Source organism: Lagenorhynchus albirostris, chromosome X (assembly GCF_949774975.1).
Source record: "Lagenorhynchus albirostris chromosome X, mLagAlb1.1, whole genome shotgun sequence".
NCBI lineage: Eukaryota > Metazoa > Chordata > Mammalia > Artiodactyla > Delphinidae > Lagenorhynchus > Lagenorhynchus albirostris.
Genome location: NC_083116.1, coordinates 93712357 through 93735889, shown reverse-complemented (window position 1 = coordinate 93735889; position 23533 = coordinate 93712357). Strand labels below are relative to the sequence as shown.

General features: G+C 42.9%; 1 protein-coding gene across 1 annotated transcript in view; it reads left to right on the top strand.

The window, feature by feature from the left end:
- The first annotated feature begins 21914 nt into the window (after positions 1–21914).
- Positions 21915–23533, top strand: part of LOC132513658 (amine oxidase [flavin-containing] A) — a 76846-nt gene continuing 75227 nt past the window's right edge. The window contains exon 1 of the mRNA XM_060138168.1: positions 21915–23163. Coding sequence (XP_059994151.1) covers positions 22062–23163 — 1102 coding nt within the window. The 5' untranslated portion in view covers positions 21915–22061. The remainder of the gene's footprint in view (positions 23164–23533) is intronic.

Here is a 23533-nt window from a genome sequence, read left to right as displayed (position 1 = left end):
TCCTTACCTGCTTTGAGTGGCACTGGCATTTTTTTGAGCAATGAAACTATGATTCTTCATTAGGCATTCACCGTGCCTTACCATAGATATAGCTAGGTTCTGAGCACAGCCATCTTTTATTTCTAGGGGCCTCTGCACATCTGTTCCCTAGTTGTAGATAGTAATATATATTTAAAGAGAAATGACCCTGCAAAATGAATATCCTCTGTTGGGGCCTACAAATTTCATCTCAAAGCTGATTTAAGCATTCAAGCCAATGCCTGGGTAACCACTCTGTCAACATCTAAGTTCAAGACTGATTGATTTATGAACCAATCAAGAACTATCAAGTCCACATTGAATGAGAATGTGGGACATTAGAGGAGAAGGAAGAAGTGAGACCCACTTTGGTATATAATGGTCTCAGGGAGTCCAGTTTTCCTAGAATCCTATCAGATCTGGAGGGCTTGGTGCAGGCCTCTCCTTGGGCCAATAAGGTGAGCATGTGTAATTCTGATAAAACCTACATAGCCACACAGAAATGGCAGTTCTATGTCCCAGCAAGAGCATGAACTTGATCCAAAGTTCTAAGATAAAGTACTAGATAAGACCCAGAATTGATTGGACTTGAGAACAGATTAGGTTTAACAAAGCCATACTCAACTTCTCAGGCCTATAGAAGACCAGATATGTCAGAGAAGAAGTCAGTCGACCCAAAGAACTGCAAGTCTTGCCAGTGTTTTCAACCCTGTAGCAGATGCTGTGATCCATCAGCCCAAATTCCACCTTGAGAACTGAGACATTCATTATCCCCGTGGCCAGGAATGTTGGCGGCTGATAGTTCTTAGCTGAGTCCCTGTCCAGGAACTACCAAAAGCCAAAAAAACAGCCAACTGCCACAAGGTCACACTCCCTCTCTAGGAGCAAACTTCATCCAATGACCAGTTAAGGTTGGGGTGGAAAGCCCAGTCCCATTATCTCAGGGCAAGATAACAACTCTGAAGGGCCATCCCAGCTTCAGAGCTCCCTGGGAAATCAGCTGAGACCTTTGCTGTGTCTGCAGCACAGTATACCCCAACCTGGTCCTGCTTCCTTCACTTCCCCGCACATTGTGATCCTGAGACTGATCCTGAATTTACTTCCTATACAATAAGCTATACACTAAGCTCTGGCTCAGTCAGTTTTCTGGGAACAGGGTTCAAACAAACTGTTACAAAATACAGAAGGTATTATAAGTTTGGGAAACAGAAAGACCATGAGTGCAAATAGCTAAAATACGAACGCAGTGGAAAATATCTTCCTTGGAATATTGTTTTGGCAGCGGTAAACTGAGACACTATGAAAGGAGGTCAACGTTAAACCGTCACCGGCAAAGCCCATTAACAATGCCGGGGAGGGCTTCCCTGGTGGCGCAGTGGTTGAGAGTCCGCCTGGCGGTGCAGGGGACACGGGTTCGCGCCCCGGTCCGGGAAGGTCCCACATGCTGCGGAGTGGCTGGGCCCATGAGCCATGGCCGCTCAGCCTGCGAGTCCGGAGCAACGGGAGAGGCCACAACAGTGACAGGCCCGCATACTGAAAAAACAAAACAAAACAATGCCGGGGAAATACAAATAGAACCTGGGTAATAAAGTCTAACCTTTTTCTTTTCCTTTGTGCTTTGTCTAGTTTCGCTTGCTCAGAGGGTGTCGCGTGCAGAGTCCTTGCACCCAGCACTGAAGACCGGGACTCCTAGCGCGAAACAGCCAGCAGCACCGACACGGGGATTCAAGATGGCGGTAGCGGGCCGTGCGCAGAGATGGTGCGCGCCGGCATCGTCTCGCGAGAACTCCACCCCCCTCCCGCTATACAGATCTCCACAAAGCAGCCCCGCCCACAGCTTGGCCGGTCGCGGAGAGAATCTGCGAGCACCTCCTTCCCGTCTTTGTTCAAGAATAAAAGCTTCGAGAGGGAGACGCAAGAGGGAAGAGATGTGGGAACTATGTATATGTATAACTGATTCACTTCGTTATAAAGCAGAAACTAACACACCATTGTAAAGTAATTATACTCCAATAAAGATGTTTAAAAAAAAAAGAATAAAAGCTTCCTTTTGCTTCTGAACTGAGCTCTGTCTCCTTCCATTGGCTCCAAGGACGCCAGGCAGAAGGACCCTTGTTGGGGACCAACTCTGGAGGGTCGGTAACAAAACTACAATTAAAAAAAAAAAGATTTAGCTTAGACTTAGTTTTGGTTTTAGGGATGTTTCAACCTACAGCTATTTTAGAACTGGAGACCCAGGCAGAAGTGCCGATTTTTCGTTTGTGGTAAATTGTGCATGGATAGACCAAGGGTTGATATTTTTAATGTCTAAGAAGCTCATATACATCAATAAATAAAAGCATGGATACTTCAAAAGATATAAATGTTTAATGGTATGAGTAGATAACTCAGAAGCAAGCAAATATTAAGAACAAACAATCTCTAGTAATTTAAAATGCAATTAAAACAAAGCAATATTTTCTCTATTAAATTAGCATATATTAAAAAATTATAAAACACCTAACCCTGGTGAGGTTTCAATGAAACAAGTTCTTACTGCCAGTGGGGTGCAAATTGGCACAATCTTTTTGGGAAGTACTTTAACGTCTGATAGTAAAACTAAGAGATTAATGTCCTTTGTTAAAGTAATTCCATTTCTTGGACTCTATCCTCAAGAAACATTTCCAAATATGGAAAAAGCTGTGTTCTACATATTTTTTTCATCACAGCATTAATTCAATTTGCAAAAACATGAAAACAAATGTGAGACATTAAGTCTATATATACCTTTGATGGGCTGTTATGCAATCATAAATGATTACAAAGAGTTCATACAAATTCGGAAAACGCCCATAACTTAATGCTAAGTGAAATTTTAAAAGATACATACATTCTATATTTCCTCTCTGCTCTTGAGTGGAAAATTTCTCTTCCACCTGATATCGCTTTTGAACAATTATATCCCTCATTTAAAATACTTTTTTTCTCAACAATTTAAGATACTGAAAAGATATTGTGTATCTCAGTTTTACTTAATTTTAAGATGATCCCTGTTGTCTTGGACATGGCTTCGTTCACATCTGTCGTCTCTATCAGACAGAATGGTTCACTGAAACTTCGATCGGAACACAATACAACAGAAGGTTAAAACACTGTACCACTGTGGGATGACTTCAAGAATTTTAGGGTTTTTAAATAGTCCAAAACCCTGGATCATTGCTCTAACTGTATTTGCTCTAGCAAATGCAGTGAAAAGATTTTATTTACTGAACTACCAAAGGGAATTTGCCTCAAGGTGACTCAACCCATAAAGCCATCAACAGTAGAGCCCAAGGACTTTCTAGCAGCGAGACTGCATCCTGCTGGTGTTAGCTCTGGCAGGAAGAGTTGATTCATCATTAACTAGTTAGTCCCTGTGTTATTTGAGTGGTGTACAGCCAGAAGTGATAGTAATGGCTCTTTATGTTTTGTACAAACGTTCCAGAGCAAAATCTACAGTGAGGGACTAGAAACACAGACAAACTTCTATTGCATTTCTCTGCATTTTTCAAACAATAATTCTTGAGGGAGGAAACGCTCATCAGATAGCTTGGTCTGTGACTTAATTCCTTAGCATCACTGCCCTGGATGGGTTTCATACATATAAGTCTATTCCTTTACCAGAGCAGTACTTGGCAAATCACTTATGTATTATCAAAAAAAAAAAAAAGCGTTCATCATCAAACAATCTGACTGTTTAATTTTACATTTCAAACCCAAAAAATGTGATGAGAAATGTATCATCTATCCTCCTGCCATATAAATTTGCAAAACTTATTCCTAATATGTGTTAAAATACCTTGGCTATGAAATATGAAGTCACTGGTTTTCTTATTTTTTAGTACTTGAATTTTATTGTCTTATTTCTTCTCAGCGGGATATGATTTTCTATAAGAAGGTAATAGGAACCTGGATTTTAAGAGCAGATAACATTTGTTATAACAGTATGATTATTTGTCTCAACCACAGATTTACATGCACTCCTATACCAAAAACGAAAACAAAGGGAATTCCCTAGTGGTCCAGTGGTTAGGACTCTGCACTTTCATTGCCAAGGAGGGTCTGGGTTCAGTCCCTGGTCGGGGAGGTGGGATCCCACAAGGTGCGCAGCACAGCCAAAAAAAAACCCCGACTTTCTCCTTAGGTATAATTAGAGCAAGTCCATGTTGTCAAGACAGCACTCAGTATTCAACAGAATATAGCAAAGATGTGGAGGAACTGGAACTCCTGTACATTGCTGGTAGGGATGTTAAATAGTACAACCACTTGGAAAACTGTTTGACAGTTTCTTAAAAGGTTGAACATATTCCCACTGTACAACACAGCCATTCCACCTGAAGGTTTTATCCAAGAGAAATGAAAGTATAAAACTATGCAGTCTTGCACATGAATGTTCGTAGCAGCTCCATCTGTAATAACCAAAAACTAGAATCAACCCAAATGTCCATCAGGAGGTGAGTGGATAAGGAAATTGTGGTATATCTACAATTGTCCAATATCTACAGATACCCCATATCAGCGATAAAGAATGAACTATTGATACACATAATAACATGGATGAATTTCAAAATAATATGCTGAATGAAGCCAGATAAAAAAGAATACATTCTATTTTGAGTCCGTGTATCCAACATTCTAGAAAATGCAAACTAATCTACAGTGACAGAAGGCAGATCGATGGCTGCCTAGGAATTAGGAGTTGGCAGGGGCAGGAGAGAAGGATGGCAAAGTGGCTCAAGGAAACTTTGGGGGCTGATGGATATGTTCATTTTCTTAAGTGTGGTGATGGTTTCAGGTGTGTATACATATGTGAAAATGTATGAAATTATACTCTTTAAATCTGTGCAGTTTGTTGTATGTCAATAATACCTCCATAAAGCCCTTAAAAATTGGGAGTTCCCTGGTGGTCCAGTGGTTAGGGCTTGGTGCTTTCACTGACGTGGCCCCAGATCCTGCAAGCAGGACAGTGCAGCCAAAAACAAATAAAAATAAATAAGTAATAAAAGGAATAATATTCAGTAGAACAAAGATTGTAAAAAAACAATAAGATATGATGACTGGGCTTCCCTGGTGGCACAGTGGTTGAGAGTCTGCCTGCCAATTCAGGGGACGCGGGTTCGTGCCCCGGTCCGGGAAGATCCCACATGCTGCGGAGCAGCTGGGCCCGTGAGCCATGGCCGCTGAGCCTGCGCGTTCGGAGCCTGTGCTCCACAACGGGAGAGGCCACAACAGTGAGAGGCCTGCGTACTGCGAAAAAAAAAAAAAAAAAAGATATGATGACTGAATTTCTTTAAAAAGGGATATAAAATTTATACATCGTGTCTTTTAAAGAATTGCTTGGAAAGCTACATAGGGACTAGCAGCAGAGCTGGAAGAATCTTATGGAAGGGACAATTACTTAGTGACTTTCTAGTCACTGGGTCATCAGCTATGTAATAATACCCCTGGGAGAGAGAGAGAGATTCTATTAAAATATCAACCATAACAATCTCTCCCTCAGAGATTTGGGGAGAGCAAAGTAGGATACTGAGCAAATAAAATCCTGGCTCCAATATAATCTAAACTTCCTCCATCCAAGAGAGAGAGATATAAAAAATTCAAAGGCCCCTAGAATACACAGCAGGCACTCACCTAACAAATTGCAACCTATTCTGTAGGCAAGGAAAGGTGGCTGGGAAGTGAATGTGAGCACACATATCATCCTGCAGAATCTCTTCTTTTCATAAAACTCCACCCATGGCCAATTTCCCCAAGCATCCATTAGTATTTAAAACTTAAACCCAATTGAAAGACTTTACATTTCACTTGGGTAAGAGCTAAGTAGAGAGAGAGAAAGAATGAGAGAGAGACAGTGATAGCAAAGAAAGGCCAGAAGCCTGGAGGTCTGCTATCCCTGATTTAATGTACCAGCCAAGGAAGCAGATATCCTAAACAAGTTAGGAATATTGGATCTGTCTTCTTCCTCGAAGCAAGGGATTAATCCTACTGAATATATCTTCCCTCTGAGGCTGCTTTGGAACCGTTGTTTCACCCTAAGTATTCTCTGGATCCTTTTGGCAAATGGCTTTGAGATAATATGATGAGAATGAGCTTTGGATCTTGTTTATAATGACAAAACAGAAAGAATAGGTTCACACCTCAAAGTTCTGACATGGACAGTGGCAAGTGTGAAACGGGCAAGAAGATGATGAGAAAGACAAACAATACAAAAAGAAATGAGAGGAAGGGAAGAAAAACCCTAAGTTTGATTATTTGGAGGTGGGGGAAAAGAAAGGAAGCTGGATTGCCTAGAAAGGCAGACCCTTGAAGCAAATGGGACTCTACAACATTTACTGATAGATACAGCTTCATGAGGAGATAATGATTAATTTGGCCTAAAAGAACAAACGAGATCATCCAGGCAGAAATTTATACAGAGGGATAATGGAGCCCAGGATGCAGCACAAACAAAGGGATGACATTATGAAACATTGTGCTGCTCTTGCTGGTACATAGAATGTATGTGTAGGAGGTGGAGAGTGGGGCAGGTGAGTGGAGGGCCAAACAGGAAATTGACATTGGCAATATGATTAACTAGACTACTGATCTTGCTTGGAATTCACCAAATACCAGTATTTTAAAAATTGAAGTGTTAACATTTCAATAGTGATATGTATATAAGTCAAGGATGATTGCTAATGGCTTGTGTGGACTATCATTCAGAAATAACTTCAGTGATGATGGTGAGTATGTGCCATCCTATGTAAGTATAATTACTGGCATGAAACTCAGACAGCTCCTGTCATATGGACGTATGCAATCCCCTTGGGAAGCTGAACAATGCAAATAGAAATGAATACACAATCTAAGTTGTTGATAAGAGTTCAAGGTGGAAGCAGTCCTGTTGGAACAACTGGAAACTTGCCTGCAGTGGTAACTCCATGTAGCCCAAAGATAATAGGGCAGAAAAAAATTTTAGTCTGAAGTGTTCAAAGGGCTGCTTGCTGTTTCTGCTGGGACATCAGGTATTTATAAGCAAACCATGACTTTGACCTATCAAACTTGGTAGTTTTGTCCTTTGCTCCTCGATTGCAGGCAAGTGAGGTTTCCAAAATGGTGTAGGGAAAGAAAAGACTCTTTTTCCTCTACCCATCTTGGGTTCTCCAGATGAGGCCCTATAAAATAGACTAAGACAGATGAATAAGAAAAAACAAGCAGAATTTATTAACATGTGCACCATGCATGCACATGGGAGCACTCAGCAATGAGAAGCTCAAGGAGTGGTTAAAACTTGGGCTTATATAGTCCCTTAAGAACAGAACAATAAATTTGCAGAGATTTGACAAGACAAAGAAACAGGGTTTTAGGCTTCCCAGGGTAGCAAACTGTTGGAAGGTAAATACAGGGCAGAAACTAATGGAAGGTAAGGGTTATTTGTGGGGGGTCAATTTCGGTGCTGACTTTCCATCTTCTTCATGGCCATAAAACTCTCCTGGGAGAGGGGATTTATGGCAGTCCTCATTTCTCAGAAGCGTCTGCTTTTATTTCGATAGGGAAAGCTCTAGAAGGCTTCATTTTGCTTCTGTTGATTCCCATTTGCCTCCAGATCAAAATAATCTTTATGCCAAAGTGACATTTTGGTGTGGCATATTCTGTTACCCTTCTATGGGAACAGGAAAAGTAACAGAGAATGGATTTCTCTGTCCCCAAGGACAGTGTTCCTGGGAGCATTATCCATGGAATTTACTCCCTCCTAGACTCAGCAGAAGCCAAACATCTGTTCTGATCATTCAAAAAGTAATGACTGAGGGACTTCCCTGGTGGCGCAGTGGTTAAGAATCCACCTGCCAATGCAGGGGACACGGGTTCAATCCCTGGTCTGGGAGGATCCCTCATGCCACGGAGCAACTAAGCCCATGCAGCACAACTACTGAGCCTGCGCAGCACAACTGCTGAGCCTGCGCTCTAGAGCCCGTGCTCCGCAACAAGAGAAGCCACCGCCATGAGAAGCCCGAGCACAGCAACAAAGAGTAGCCCCCGCTCGCCGCAACTAGAGAAAGCCCGCGCACAGCAACAAAGACCTAACGCAGCCAAAAACAAATAAATTAATTTTTTTAAAAAAAGGTAATGACTGAAATGGTCGTTGGGACCTAAAAATCAATAGAGACTAGAAAACTTTCAATGACTCCTAAGTCAGAGCTATTGACTAAGGCAGATGATCTTAAAGAGTTTTGTGTCATGGACCTTTTGGCAGTCTGGATAATAATCTTTCTAACTTAATAAAGTAAAAGATCTAAGATTACAAAGGAAACCAATTACATCAAAACACAGTTATCAAAGTATTAAAATTTTTATAATACAATAATACGGGCAATTCTTTATTAGTGCATTAAATAGCAAGGTCCAGCAGTGGACTTTGTGACTAACTTTGATGTATTGTAATTAATATAAAGGATTTACAAGATAGCTGCAAGAACTACTATATGATATAGCAATGCCTATGATTCTTGTTGGTGACAAAGTCACAGGTATTGCTAATACTTCTATTGTTTGTTACCCACATTCAAAATTGAAAAAAATGCTAATTTCAGTTAGAGGTTAGTGAAAGTGAAACCGAGCAGGACCCTCTGGGGCTCCTGGGCACCTAAGCCTTTCAAACAGTTGATAATCAAGGAAGGGAGGGGATGCAGAGACAACTGAGGAGTAGCCAAGAAAATAGTGCAGCCTTGGGAATTCCCTGGCAGTCCAGTGGTTAAGACTCCATGCTCCCAATGCAGGGGGCAGGGGTTCCATCCCTGGTCAGGGAACCAAGATCCCACATGCCACATGATGTGGCCAAAAAAAAAAGAAAAGAAAAGAAAAAGCAAATAGTGCAGCATTGGGTCAAGGTCATGGTTCCGCCTCAAGTGATACACATAACTATATCTTTGAGCTCTTTACAGAACTAAAACCCCCAACAAATGGAAGATGTTAGCATCTTCCTGAGGCCTGATTAAAGGAACCAGAGAAGCTCATCAAGGGACTACCTGAGGGCTTCCCTGGTGGCACAGTGGTTAAGAATCCACCTGCCAAAGCAGGGGACACGGGTTCGAGCCCTGGTCCAGGAAGATCCCACATGCCTTGGAGCAACTAAGCCCGTATCCACAACTACTAAGCCTGCGTGCCGCAACTACTGAAGCCCGTGTGCCTAGAGCCCGTGCTCCACAACAAGAGAAGCCACCACAATGAGAAGTCCACACATCGCAATGAAGAGTAGCCCCCGCTCTCCGCAACTAGAGAAAGCCCGCGCGCAGCAACCAAGACCCAGTGCAGCCAAAAATAAATACATTAAATAAAATAAAACAAAAAAGAGACTACCTGAGGCCAGATTAAAGGAGTGCAGGCCCTGCACATACCCGGATCCTTAACAGCAACTCCATCCTTGAACCATTGCTATAAAACTCCTCATCAAATCCTCCCGGGTTGGGACACACATTTTCGAGGGCAAGAACCCACTGTGTCCCCCTTTGCCTGGCAAAGAAATAAAGCTATTCTTGTCTACTTCATCCAAAACTCTGTCTCCAAGATTCAATGTGGCGCTGGTGTACAGAGGCCGAGTTTTCGGCAACAAAAGTGAAGATGTAAGAGTTTCCCTTCTCAAGATTACAGATCTTCCTGAATTCTATTAGTTGACCCTCAGTTAAGAACCCCTGTCCTAAAAATCTGTGGTCTTCTTGTACGCTCCCTACACTGGGTCTGCTAGTGTGTACTGAGAAAAATCCCCATTATGTACCAAACTACATGCTTAGAGACAATACCCAAGGCTTCCTAGACCCCTCCTCTCTTCAAATCATAGAGAAGTGGTCCGAAGACTGTGCAGTGTCTCGTAACTCTGCTATTTGCATAGTTTCTGTTGACAACTTTTTATCCATAACTCTCTCACCTTGCCCTGTCTCTGATGGCCCTATGTGACTCTCATCATTTAAAAAAAATTATTATAATAATCACCATTTCAGATTTTAGTTCCCTCAGGAAATTTTTTAAAAATTTATCTTAATGTATCACAGATGTAAACTGAAAGGATTTCTGGGGACACAGGTGCTCCGTACTTGTAGCAAGAGCTGTTAACTCCAGTTTTTTTTTTTAATTTGGAACATGAAGCTATTGAAAATAATGAGGCTGACTCACGCTCATACTTATCAATCCAAACCGTTCTAAAGAACTTTCACCTCCACGCATAGGATCATGGTGACTGATAACAGATATCAGGTCACACCTTCGCTTTTTAAACATTCTTTTCCAGCTCAGTAAATTTAGAATGGTATACTCACCATGCATATACACTGGGATTACAACCTCATTTTTGAAATATTTTAAGACACTCGTTCACAAATAGAACATAGAAGTAAACATAGCTCCAAAGTCTCGCTTATCAGAGGGTCATTGATGCAGTTGACTATTAATCAGGATCCTGATCAGAAACACATGACAAGCTCAGATGGGATTTTTGAATAGACTTTTTAAGAAGGGAGCATTTACAAAAGTATGAGCTGGATTAAGGGAACCAACAAGTGATGCTAAAGCACGCAGGGACTAGCAATGATGGAGAGCCATTACTTGGCCTGAATGGGCATGGGGAAGAAACAGTGTTAAGGGATCCCAGCTGAGAGCTGGAGCTGTGAAAGATGGCAGGACAGAAGGAGTTAGAGGGAGGCAACCATGGCCATGACCTCACACAACTTGCGGGGGGTGGGGGGGGGCGGGTGGGCAGAGATGTTGATGTTGATGGAATAAACACCCTGAACTTTCTCTCCTGCCCTTCACTCTCTTGGTAACCCCCACTCCTATGGCCCAACCCAACCAGAAGCTAAAAGGCAGGGGTGCCCAGGCCATGTATTCCATGGGAATCAGAGCAGGGCAGAGAAGGGTGGAAAATCACAGTGGAGAAGGGAGAAATGGAGAATAACCAGCACATGGCCTCAGCTTTTTCGAACAGTATTTATACAAAAGAACAAGTTGAGGAAATTGAAAGCAGTTATATGGTTTATAATTCAAGTCCCTCTTAAGATGATGCTTCTAAGGGACGTCTTGTTTGCCTGTCGTTCCACTTCCATATTGATCAAATTGTAGAGATAATTGTTTGTTTACCTTACCATTTTACATTGCCTTCCTGGTCCCAGTCAGTGGGAATGCCTGGAGCTGCCTCTGTTAAGTGAGGCTGATTTGAGCTTAATTGTTTATCCGCTCAAAGGAGAGCACTGCCTGTTTGTTGTTGTTGTTGTTTTAATCATCTTGTTCAAATTCTGTCTTGAAATATTGAAAGTTAAAGGAATGATTTAAAGAGGCTGGACTTCAAATTGCCTAGAGCCACGTGATTCAGAGGGTTCTCCGACTCTTCGTCTATTTAGGTGAAGGGAAGAGTAAACACGTTTATAAATGTCAGACACAGCCCCTCTAGGGGCTATTGATGCAGACAGCCAGAGACAGCATTAAAAAAATTATCCAAAGGGCTTGATTCAATATCATTGCTGACCAGAAGTCTGGGAAAGAACTGATGTTGATGTGCTTGGAAAGACTTACCTTTCCCTGATCCTCTGTCACTGCACACAAGAACCTCTTTAAAGGGGCCAGCAGCTCTTGTGGTCTGAGTATAGAAACTTAACTTCAGCCCTTGACCAGCTGAGATGACTTAGTTAGTTCCTATCTCACGGCTCTACATTCAGTGCCCCACTCTGAACTTAAGTCACCTGTCACTTATTAAGAAACTCAACCACAAACGTTTCTATTTCTTCTGGTATGTGGTACACTCTTCTGAGAATTTCATTCGGCCCACATATGTCCTATCTCAGTGATACCATCTCTGGTTATTACCATGATAATCAGCGTGGTTCCTTCCCACAGTGGGGCTATATCTCAAAGTATTATTCTGATTGTGTTCCATGATTTTCCCTGCCGCCTCTGCTCTCACTGATACACTCAGGGCCAATTTCACTCCTCCAGTCTACACTGTAGATGAAATAAGGACATATTAAGGGACTTCCCTGGTGGTCCAGTGGTATAGAATCCGGCTACAAATGCAGGGGACGCGGGTTCGATCCCTGGTCAGGGAACTAAAGTCCCACATGCCACGGGGCAACTAAGCCCACGCGCCTCAACAAGAGAGCCGTGTGCCACAAACTACAGCGCCCACGTGCTCTGGAGCCCGCGCACCACAACTAGGGAGAAGCTCGCATGCTGCAATGAAGATGCAACCAAGATACAACCAAGATCCCTCGTGCGGCAACTAAGACCCGACACAGCCAAATAAATAAACAAAACAAAAAACAAAGCAAAACAAAACAAAAAGATACACTAAAAATATTCGGAACTTCCCTGGTGGTCCAGTGGTTAAGAATCCGCCTTCCAACGCAGGGGACATGGGTTTGATCCCTGGTCGGGGAACTAAGATCCCACATACCTTGGGGCAACTAAGCCCGCGTGCCACAAACAACAGAGCCCACGCGTTCTGGAGCCCACACACCCCAACAAAGAGCCTGCCTGCCAAAAGAAGATCCCGAGTGACACAACTAAGACCCGATGCAGCCAAAAATAAATAAATAAATAAATAAAATATTTTTTAAAATATTCAAAGAAACTTCTAACTTTTGTGTCAATGAAGAGTCTCAGAAATGTGTGTGCCAGCTTTTCTTCTCCCAGAGATTAGATGAGACAGAGTTTAGGCAAAGTGGAAAGAGATGGCAAAGTAGAGGCTCAAATGGAAGAAGGACTGAAGAATGCGAGGAATGAATTTTCTGCCACAATAACCAGAGTGCTGAGTAAAAGGGATCCCCCTCCCCCTCACCTTGCCAACCGATAACCTCCGGACAGACAATTTTCAACAATATTCGATGTTTATAAGTTTCCTTTTCCACCCCATCCTTGATCAAAAGGTGGCGATGGGAGGCAAGAAAGGAGAATCTTTGCCCCTGGGAAGGTGGACCTAAACAGAAACAGTTGGGAGTATCCTTTTTGAGCAGGGCAACAGTAGACACATATTTACTGTTCCGCATTCAGTTAAAGAACTATATCAGAAGGATTAAACTCAGCTGCTCGTGACTGAAAACTCTAAATAATAATGGCTTAAACAAAAAGAAGTGTATCTCTCATGTAAAGAAGTCTGGAAGGGACTTCCCTGGTGGCACAGTGGTTAAGAATCCTCCTGCCAATGAAGGGGACACGGGTTCGAGCCCTGGTCCAGGAAGATCCCACATGCCGTGGAGCAACTAAGCCCTTGCACCACAACTACTGAGCCTGCGCTCTAGAGCCCACAAGCCACAACTACTGAGCCCACCTGCCACATCTACTGAAGCCCACGCACCTAGAGCCCATGCTCCGCAACAAGAGAAGCCACTGCCATGAGAAGCCCGTGCACCACAATGAAAAGTAGCCCCCGCTCACCGCAACTAGAGAAAGCCCATGTGCAGCAACGAAGACCCAATGCAGCCAAACATAAATAAAGTACATTTATATTTTAAACAAGTCTAGAAATGTACATACTCCTTACATCTTACTACTCTGCCAGCCTCCTTTTATCTCATGGTCCCAGATAACAATGTGAATTCCAGCCTTCGTGTCTATATTCCAGGTAACAGGAAGGAAAGATGAGGGGACAATTCCTCCCTTTAAGAAAACGTCCTGGGAGTTTCACATGATATTTCCAGTTATATCCATTTGCCAGAACTTAGTCACACTTAGCTACAAGGGAGGCTGGGAAATTATAGTCTTTATTCTGGGCAGCAAAAACTGTGGGTTCTATTCCTAAGGAAGAAATGGAAAACAGATATTGGGGGATAACTGTCTCTTCCACAAAGATAATCACAGTGATCTTCTTTCATTTTGTTAAGAACAAGACAACAAGTCCCAAATGGGATCACTTATGCTAAGCCCCACATCATCATACTGAGACTTAATTACAATTTCAGCTATCCTAGAAATGGAATCTTAAACTAGTCAATCAGAAATTGCCTGATAAGCACTAGTTAGGTTAGGCAGATAGACCCCTGTCATCCCCTAAGGAAAAGTAACCTTGCAATCACCATTACGTTTTTTTGCCTAGTATAACTTTCTTTTTCCTGTTCCCTTCTGCCTAAAAAAATCTTTAATTTTCTACAGCGCCTTGGAGATCCTTTCTATTTGCTAGATTGGATGCTGCCTGATTCATGAATCATTGAATAAAGCCAATAAGATCTTAAAAATTTACGCAGTTGTATTTTGTTTTGTAACAATTTACAATGGAATAAGAGATGGGTAGAAAATTAGAGGGATAAACAGATAAAATAACAGAAACAATGCATAAATTCTTGGCATTTATTCTTTTTAAGAGTGGAGTACACTAAAAAAAAATCAGAACCCATAATGTGGCAACAGATATATATTTTAATACATTTATACTACATGCAGTAAAAGATGTAATACTCACAGTAGGATCAGAAGATAGACATTTATTCAAGATTGGAGCCTGGTCAGGGAGGGCTGTTGTCAGAGTTAGTTTCATAATTCGCATGGCCCAGTGCAAAACGAAAATGCAAAGCCTCTTGTTCAAAAAGGGCATCACGAATGCTACATGCAAATGTGGCGATAAAGAACAGAGAACATGCATTTTGTGCTTATCTCCTCAGTTCAGGTGCATGCGTCATTGTCTCCTTGGACTTCATTTACAAAACACAAGTTCAAAGATAAAATTATTAAGTTTCAAGACAGTGACAGCAGGACGTTAAAACGATGGCAGGGCCCTTCTGAATGTGGGACTGACCAGGTCACAGGCCTAGGAAGCCAGCCCTGGGTTCTGTGGCAGACGTGTGCCACTCATTTTCCCCTTCAAGAAAGGGCCCTCTATAAATAACAAGGTCCTACTGTATAGCACAGGGAACTATACTCAATATCTTGTAATAACCTATAACGGAAAAGAATCTGAAAAAGAATATATATGTATAATAGAATCACCTGGCTGTACAATTGAAACTGACACATTATAAATTAACTGTACCTCAATAAAAAAAATTTTTTTAATTGACAGAAAACAAAAAGAAAGCACCCTCCGCCCAGAAGTGAGGAGTGTGGTTAGCTAATGGGCTCTAGGTGTGATTTTCTTCAAGATCTGCCTCAACTTTACAGCCTCCTTGACAATATCCTTGGGGAAGCACAAGCCAATAATTAAGGAAAAGCAGTCTTCTTAGGGCAACTCCCAGTGATGACTGAGCAAGGCGCTGGTACTCCGGACTGGCCATTCCCACCCAATGTGGGGCTCCTCTAGTGGACACCCTTTGCTTGGAGCTCCTGCTAAGCCGGCAGAGACTGTTAGAGCTGCACTGCTGCCTGCTGGCTCCTGCCCTAACCTGCTTCTGCCCTTTTCCTTTTCTAATAAACCTTTTGTATTCCTAGCTCCAACTAAGTTTTGCTTCTCAGAGAACACAACCTGTGGCAGCCTCATTTGGGATTTGGTCTAGAAGAATGGATAGAGAATATCCAGGCAAAAATTCATATAGAGGGAGAATGAAGCCCAAGAAGCAGCACAGTAAAAAAAAAAAAAAAAAATTATGAATCATTGTGCTGCTCTTGCTGGTGCATAGAATGTGTGTGTGTGCTGGGAGCTGGGGATGGGGAGGGAGAGTGGAGGGCCAAACCAGGAAATTGACATTGACAATACAATTAACTAGACTACATATCTTACTCAGACTTTACCTAATAACAGTATTTTAAAAATTAAAGTGTTAGAGACTCCCCTAGTGGTCCAGTGGCTAAGACTCCACGCTCCCAATGCAGGGGGCCCGGGGTTTGATCCCTGGCCAGGAAACTAGATCCCACATGCCACAACTAAGAGTTCGCATGCCACAACTAAAGATCCCGCATGCCGCAAGGAAGATCCTGAGTGCAGCAAAGAAGACCCAGCGCAGCCAAATAAATAAATAAATATTTTTAAAAATTAAAGTGTTTGTTAGCACTTCAATAGTGATATGTATATAAATCAAGTATTATTGCTAAGGGCTTATGAGTATTATCATTCAGAAATAACTTCAGTGCTGCCTGTGAGCATGTACCAACCTTTGTAAATGCATTTCCTTGTTTTGATAATGTACTATGGTTACATAAGATGTTACCATTGGGGGAAGTTGAAAAAAGGGTAGACTGGACTTCTGCACTATTTTTGCAACTTCCTGTGAGTCTATAATTATTTCAAAATAAAACTTTTAGCTTAATGTTTCAGTGATTCTCCACCCTACACATTTTGCTTTATACAATTGAGACCACATGCCATTTACATTTTTATCATGCTTTTCTCACTCAATGTAATATCATAATAATTTTCATATGCCGTGAAAAAGTTCCCTGTAAGCATAATGTTTGAAGACTGCATGATCTCCACTGGCATATTTGTGACATATTACTATGCATTTCCTTATTGTTGCGTGTATAGTTGTTCTGAGTACCAATCCACTCTCTCAAAAGTTAGGTGTGAGGTGCCAAATTTGGCCCATGGTAGTTTTGTGAGTCTGAAGTTTTAGTTGAACGCATGAAGACCCCTAATGGAAGTTGCACTAAAAAAGAATACTCAGAGAAATCTTACTCCATCCCTACCCCCTCCACTGCACTGTCATACATTTCTCCATTTATGACTTATCCTTCCTGTGTTTCTTTTTGCAAATATAAGTTAATGTTTTTCTTACATGAAGGTACAAATATACACATACATACACACATGTATATATACACATAAAGATATGTATTTTTTCATACTTTGATTTTATCACTTATATTCTGAAAATCACTCATATCAGTTCCTAGAGACCACCTTCATTCTTTTTTTAAATGGCTGCATAGTGTTTCGTTGTGTAGACATATCAAAGTTTATGCAACCAGTTTCCTACATATGGGCATGTAAATTGTTTCGAATATTTTGCTGTTAAAAGTAATTCCACAATAAATTATGTTTTTTCCTATTTGTGGAAGTGTATCATTATGGTAAATACCTAGATTTAGGACTGATGGTTCACAGGGTGAATGCATAAGTGATTTTGTTAGATATTACCAAATTCTTCTCTACAGGGGTTGTACCATTCTGCACTTGAACTAGCAGTGTATGAGAGTGCAATCCATATCTGCAGACAGAGAAGAGCCTTTTCAAAAACAGTTGATGCTGAATGCATAAAACTAGATCTCTGTGAAACAAAATTAGGAAGTCAAAAGAAAAAAACTATACTGAGATATACATGGCAAATAGAAAGTGAGCTGGATGAAAGAAGACTTTAATTTTTTTTAAAAAAATCCTAACTGAAATGGCATAGTCAAAATCTACAGTAGAAACAGTAAAGAATGAATTAGAACTTCAGAAAATTAAATGAGTAATATGAAGGATACACATGATTAGCTCTCTCAGAATTCAGAGGAAACAGACAAAGAGATGACAATAATGATAAAGGACATAGAAGGATGCTCTAATAACATAATTACAGGTGTTTCTCAGGAAGAAACCACTTAAAACAGATTTTGTAATCCAAGTTAGAGTACAAGAATAACTGTCTTATCATGAGCATTAATAAAAACCCAAAATTAAAAATCCACAGATTGAAAATATTTATGATACCACACATGCGCACACACACTCAGACTCATATTATTCTCACAAAATTGTTTAATTTCAGAGATAAATAAGACAATTTCCTATAAGTATTATGAAAATAAAGACATCTTTTAAAAAGATGTTAAAAGAGACTGCCAAATATAAATTTCCTAGATCCACATTTAGGAATAATCATCATCCTAATTAAATTAACCAAAAGAGTTTTTTTTTTAGTATTTATTTATTTATTTGGTTGCACCGGGTCTTAGTTGCAGCAGGTGGGCTCCTTAGTTGTGGCATGCAAACTCTTAGTTGCAGCATGCATGTGGGATCTAGTTCCCTGACCAGGGATTGAACCCAGGCCCCCTGCACTGGGAGCACGGAGTCTCAACCCCTGTGCCACCAGGGAATTCCCACCAAAAGAGTTTTTAATTGATGAAACGATTCTAAAATTCATTTAAATATATAAGAATATATTAATAGAAAGAATATATAAGAATATAGTAAGTAATTTGTAAGGAAGAGCATTGGGAAGGGATTAATCCTTTCTTCTGGTAAAACCTACTATAAAGCAACAATAAGTAAATCAATGTGGCATTGATGGCAATGTGGCAAAATAAGCAAGTCAATATAACAAAAGAAAGAGTTCAAAATCAGATCTCAGTATATGTGTTATATGAGGTAAAACAAATCAGTGGAGAATGCAAGGATTCTTCAACAGATAGTTTTATTATGATTGATTAACTATTTGTGTGTTTGGGGGAGAGGGGTGTTATTTAGAACCTCACCTTACAGCACATAACAAAATACACACCAATAGATTAGGATTAAATAATTCAGTTTTAAAATATCACCATCAAAAAACCAAAGAAAACATAGATTTTATCCCTTCAGCTCTCTAAGTTTAAAAGCAACGGAAGGGAGTTCCCTGGTGGTCTAGTGGTTAGCATTCGGCACTTTCACTGTCATGGCCGGGGTTCAATTCCGGGTCGGGGAACTGAGATCCTGCAAGCCAGTGGCGTGGCCGTAAACAAACAAACAAACAAACAAATAAATAAATAAATAAAATTTGTTTAAAAGCAACGGAAGAAGTCACTAAAGAATAGACTCACATACATTTAAAATTTTTGCATATGTAAAATGCCATTAAACAATACTAAAATATAAGTTGTAAAAGCTATCTGCAGTGAAAATACCAAGCAAGTGGTTAATACGTTATTGTATAAAGCACTTACAGAAATCAACTACAGAAAGACAGGAGTTGATCATCTACTACAGAAGAAATTGAAATGGCTATTAAATATGTGAAGAAAGTGTTTTATTAATAACCAAAGAAACACTGATTAGAATAGCAATACCATGTTGACTTTCAACTTTCAAGTTAGAGGTTAAAAAGTTAACTTGCTTAATGTTGGAGTTGAGGTGGTAAGAAGACAGCCATTCTTTGACATTGCTGATGAGGTATAAATCTGGACAATCTCTTGGGCAAGAAATTTGGTAATTTCAATCAAAGAGCTTTAAAGATGCCACCACTCTCTTACCCGTAATTCTACTTTTAGGATTCTATCTCAAGGAAATTCTAAGAAATATGTATAATACTTTAGTCACAAAAATGTTCAACCCCATGTTATGTATTATATAAAAAATGGAAAGTACTAAATGCTTAATGTAAGAGGATAATGGTTAAGTAAATAACAGTCCGTGACATGAATATAGTGTAGTTTTTAGAAATTAAAATGTGGGCAAGTATTGAGTAATTATCCAAGTATTTTATATTCATTTGCTCATTGAAACCTCACTACAGAGACTCTCTTGGCCCTTCCAGGTGTACCCACCACTTTTCTCTAACCTGTTATGTTCCCTGAAGGCTGACCTGTATGGACTGCATCAACAGGCTTCCTTGCCTTCTAACTTCTGATTGGCTTGGGTCAATGGAGAGGACCAGCAGGAGATTGTTGGAGGGAGGGAGGAGAGGGAGGTTGGGTGTTTATATGTCCTGGCTCCCTCTCTCTGGGTTTCCTGTGGACTGACTGCCTTTCGGAACTAAAGGCCACAGCCAGTGTCAGGTAGCCCTTTCTAAACACCTCTGCCACCAGGTTCTGATTACTGCTCTCTCCCCCTACCCCTTTATAGTCATGCCTTCTTGCTGTCACCAGCCTGTGAGTACTGCACGATTCCTTGTGGTTTCTCTCCACCTTCCCATATCTTTTTATTTTTATTTATTTATTTTTTGGCCACACTGTGCCACTTGTGGGATCTTAGTTCCCCAACCAGGGATTGAACCCGGGCCCTCAGCAGTGAAATCTCGGAGTCCTAACCACTGGACGGCAAGGAAATTCCCTTCCCACATCTTTTAAAATACTTCCTCTGTGCTATTCTCTTCAAATGAGGTGTGCCATTTTCTGCTGGAACCTTGATACAACAACTTAAGAGATTCTACAGTTGAGGAGATAGGCACAGAGAAGTTAAGTAATTTGCCCAAGGCCTCAAAGGGAGTAAATAATACTTGTAGAATATGTCACAATTATTTATATATCTATCTTAAAATAACTTGTACTGTTTTTATTACAAAAGATAAAATATACAATACAAACAAGTAAAATAAAGAGAGAAAATACTCATATTTCTGCCCATCTAGTCCATCCATTATTTATTTAATAAGATTCCCACATTTTTATCTCTAGCTGAACTCCTACTGCTTTAGAATACAGACTAAGGATCTCACTTTGGCCCAGCTGATCTCAGCAGCTTTGCCTCCCACACTTGGCCCCTTGCCATAGCTCCATGGGTTGCCTTTCAGCTACTCCAATGAACTATGTTTCTTTCTACCACAGGGCCTCCATCCACATTGTTCTCTCTTTCTAGGACATTTTTACATACCCCCCCTCCCAAAGTTAACTTCCAGAATGGTCTAGACGCCCGAACACTTTATCACTATGGACCTTTCCAAAATAATATTTATCAGAGTTTGAATTGACACACCAAGCATGTGGTTTATTTCCTCTGCAGCTCCTCTAGTAGGCTGTATGTCACTGAAGGTCTCCAGCTGTCTTGTGTCACACGTGTATCCCAAGTACCGTGCCCTGTGCCTAGCACGTAGTATGAAATCAAATATTTGAATGAAAAGAAAGCAATGGGACAAATGAGAAAGTTGGACAGAATCACATTAGAAAGGGCTGAATTCTTTATTATTTCCTCTTTCTTTGCTTCAAAGTCTAAGACTATTTAGTCATAAGTCTCAACCCCTTTGCTAGAAAGTAAAAGCTATTAAAACTGTATAAAGAAAAAACCAAATCTGTATTTCTTTACAGTTTCTTCAACAAGATACTATTTGATACAAATGGAGGGGGGAGATGGGCAGGTGAGCAAGAGAAATGTTTGTAAGTGGGAATGGATACTAGTTAACTTCCTAGAGTTCTCAACACTTACTCTGAATTCATGTGAAAATTACGTCTTTTTGAGGGCTCTAGTGATGACAAATTCAGCTCTAGGAGGATAAGGTGGAAATTTAAGGAAGGGATAAAACTAGCAAGACAAGAGGCTGACTGCACAATAAAATATACGCACTAAATAGTCCTCTTTTCAGTAGGATGGGGAAACACGTGTTAATTTGGTTCTGCACCTTAGTCATCCATTGACCTTCGCTTTTAAACTGCAGGTCCCACTTAGTCTGTGATAGCTGACTTCTTAATTTTCTCGCCTACTCGCTTCGATTTTGGTTAAGAACTTCAGCTTGAAAAACCCCATTGAGAACCAATAACTGCAAAGTCTCCCCCTGGGGGGAGTTCCCACCCCAACCCCCCTCCCGAGGGAGGGAGTGCGACTGCGCAGACCTCACAGGCTCCTGGTGACGTCACAAAAGAGCCAAACCAGGTGGGGGGGCGGCCCTGCGACCACTTCTAGGTCCGCTTCCTTCAGTACCCGCTTCCCTGAGCCCACCCCCTACCCCCCCTCAGTCCTCCCCTTTTAGTTAAAGCGTAAAATCACCAGGTTGAACCCCATGTGGCCACGCCCACACTCTCGCCAGGCCACACCCCCTATTTCGGTGGCGTAGCCAGGCCACACCTGGCGGGAGGGTTCCCCGCGCGCGCGGGCGCGCGCGCGCCGCGTACAGGCGGGGAAAGCGGAGCTAGGCCGCTTCAGCGCCTCGTCTCCCCACCCCGCAGTGGGCCCAGCTCTCGGGGCGGGTCTCCGAGAGTGCGGATCCAGGCCAGCTTGGGCGGGAGAGACGCGCGCCCGTGAGGGAGGGGCGGAGGAGAGCAGAACATCGCCCCCCCAGGCCCGCCCCCCGCGCGCGCGCTCCAGAACAATGAGAGCACACAACTCAGCGGCCTCCTTCAGCTGCGGCGGAGGTGGCGGCGGCGAGAGCGGGCGCGAGGCACAGCGACAGCGCGCTCCCAGAGTCGGGGACGCCGCTGCGCAGATCTCGAACCCGGCCTCCGCCTTGTGCGCGGCCTCGTCCTCTACGCCCATGTGGAGCATCCATTCAGAGGGGCGGACCGTCTCCCGTCAGTTTTCCAAACCCCTGTCGAACGCGTCCGCAGCGGACGCGGGGTGCTCCCGGAGACACAGCGCGCCCTCCCAACTCAGCCACGCTCCTGGCCTAAGAACTGACACAGACACCAAGGTTGGCCTCTGGGGCTTTGGCGCCCGCCTCCAGACCGACCGGATCCCTACGCCTGCGACCCGCTCGACCACCTCGGACGGATCCGCCCCAGCCGCTAACTCGGACACCAGCAACCCCCGGGCATCTATACAAGGATCTGTCCCGCCCTCAGTATCCCCCCGATTGTCCCGACGTCGGTCCGCCCCACCCTCAGTACCCGACTCCACCCGGGTATCAATACCAGGAACTTCTACAACCAAGAACTCCCTCCAAGGGTCGGTACAAGAATCCATCTCGCCCTCGATGCCCAGCTTCCTCAAAATATGGGTACCAGCACCTCCACAACCCAGTAACACTCCCCAAGTGTCACTACTTGGGTTCACCCCGCCCTCAGTATCCGGCTTCCTCTGGGGTTCGGTACGAGGACCTCCTACACCCAGTAGCTCCCCCCAACTGTCAGTACAAGAGTCCAGCCAGGTCTCCATGCCCGACTACCCCCGGCTATCTGCACCAAGATCTGCCCCGCTCTCGGACTCTTCCCGAGAATGGGTACAAGGGTCTGCCCCGACCTCGGTTCTCAGCCCCCACCCCGAGAGGTCGGTACGAGGATCTATCCCACTTTCGGACTCCTCCCGAGTGTCAACACAAGAGTCCACCCAGCTCTCAGAGCTAGGTTACCCCCGAACATCGGTGGAAGAATCGGCTCCGCCCCCGGGGTCCCCGGGAGTACCAGTACCAGGGTCCGCTCCGCCCTCAGCACCGGGCTCCGCCCGGGTATCGGTGGAGGAATCGGCTCCGCCCTCGGGCTCCCCCCGAGAGTCGGTAGAAAAGTCCGCTCCGCCCTTGGCCGGCCCCACTCCTCTACCCACGACCCGGGAGAGCCTCGACCAGAGCATGGAGAGTCAGGAGAAGGCGAATAGAGCGGGACGCATGTTCGACGTAGTCGTGATAGGAGGCGGCATCTCAGGTCAGTGTGGACCGTAGCGCTAGCCTGAGCGACCCTGGCCGGCCTGGGGTGAGGGACTTGCAGCCGCAAGGTGGCGTTTGGTGGGGGTCTCCCTTGTGCATGCGAGAGTGCAACAGTGGCCGGGCCCCGGATTCTGCGAGGAGGGGGGTGGGGTTGAGCCGGGTTTGCTGGTGGTGTGAACTGGGGGAGGCAGGCACAATAATTTTACTACTACTATGAAATACTAACATTTAATTAGCTCTTGCCGTGCAGTTATATTTAGCAGTTTACGTGGATTTTCTCAATCCTCAGCTGTCCTGTAAGGTGGGTACTTTATTCGTCCCTATTTTACAAAACCTAGAAACGGAGGTAACTCTGCAGATGTCAAATC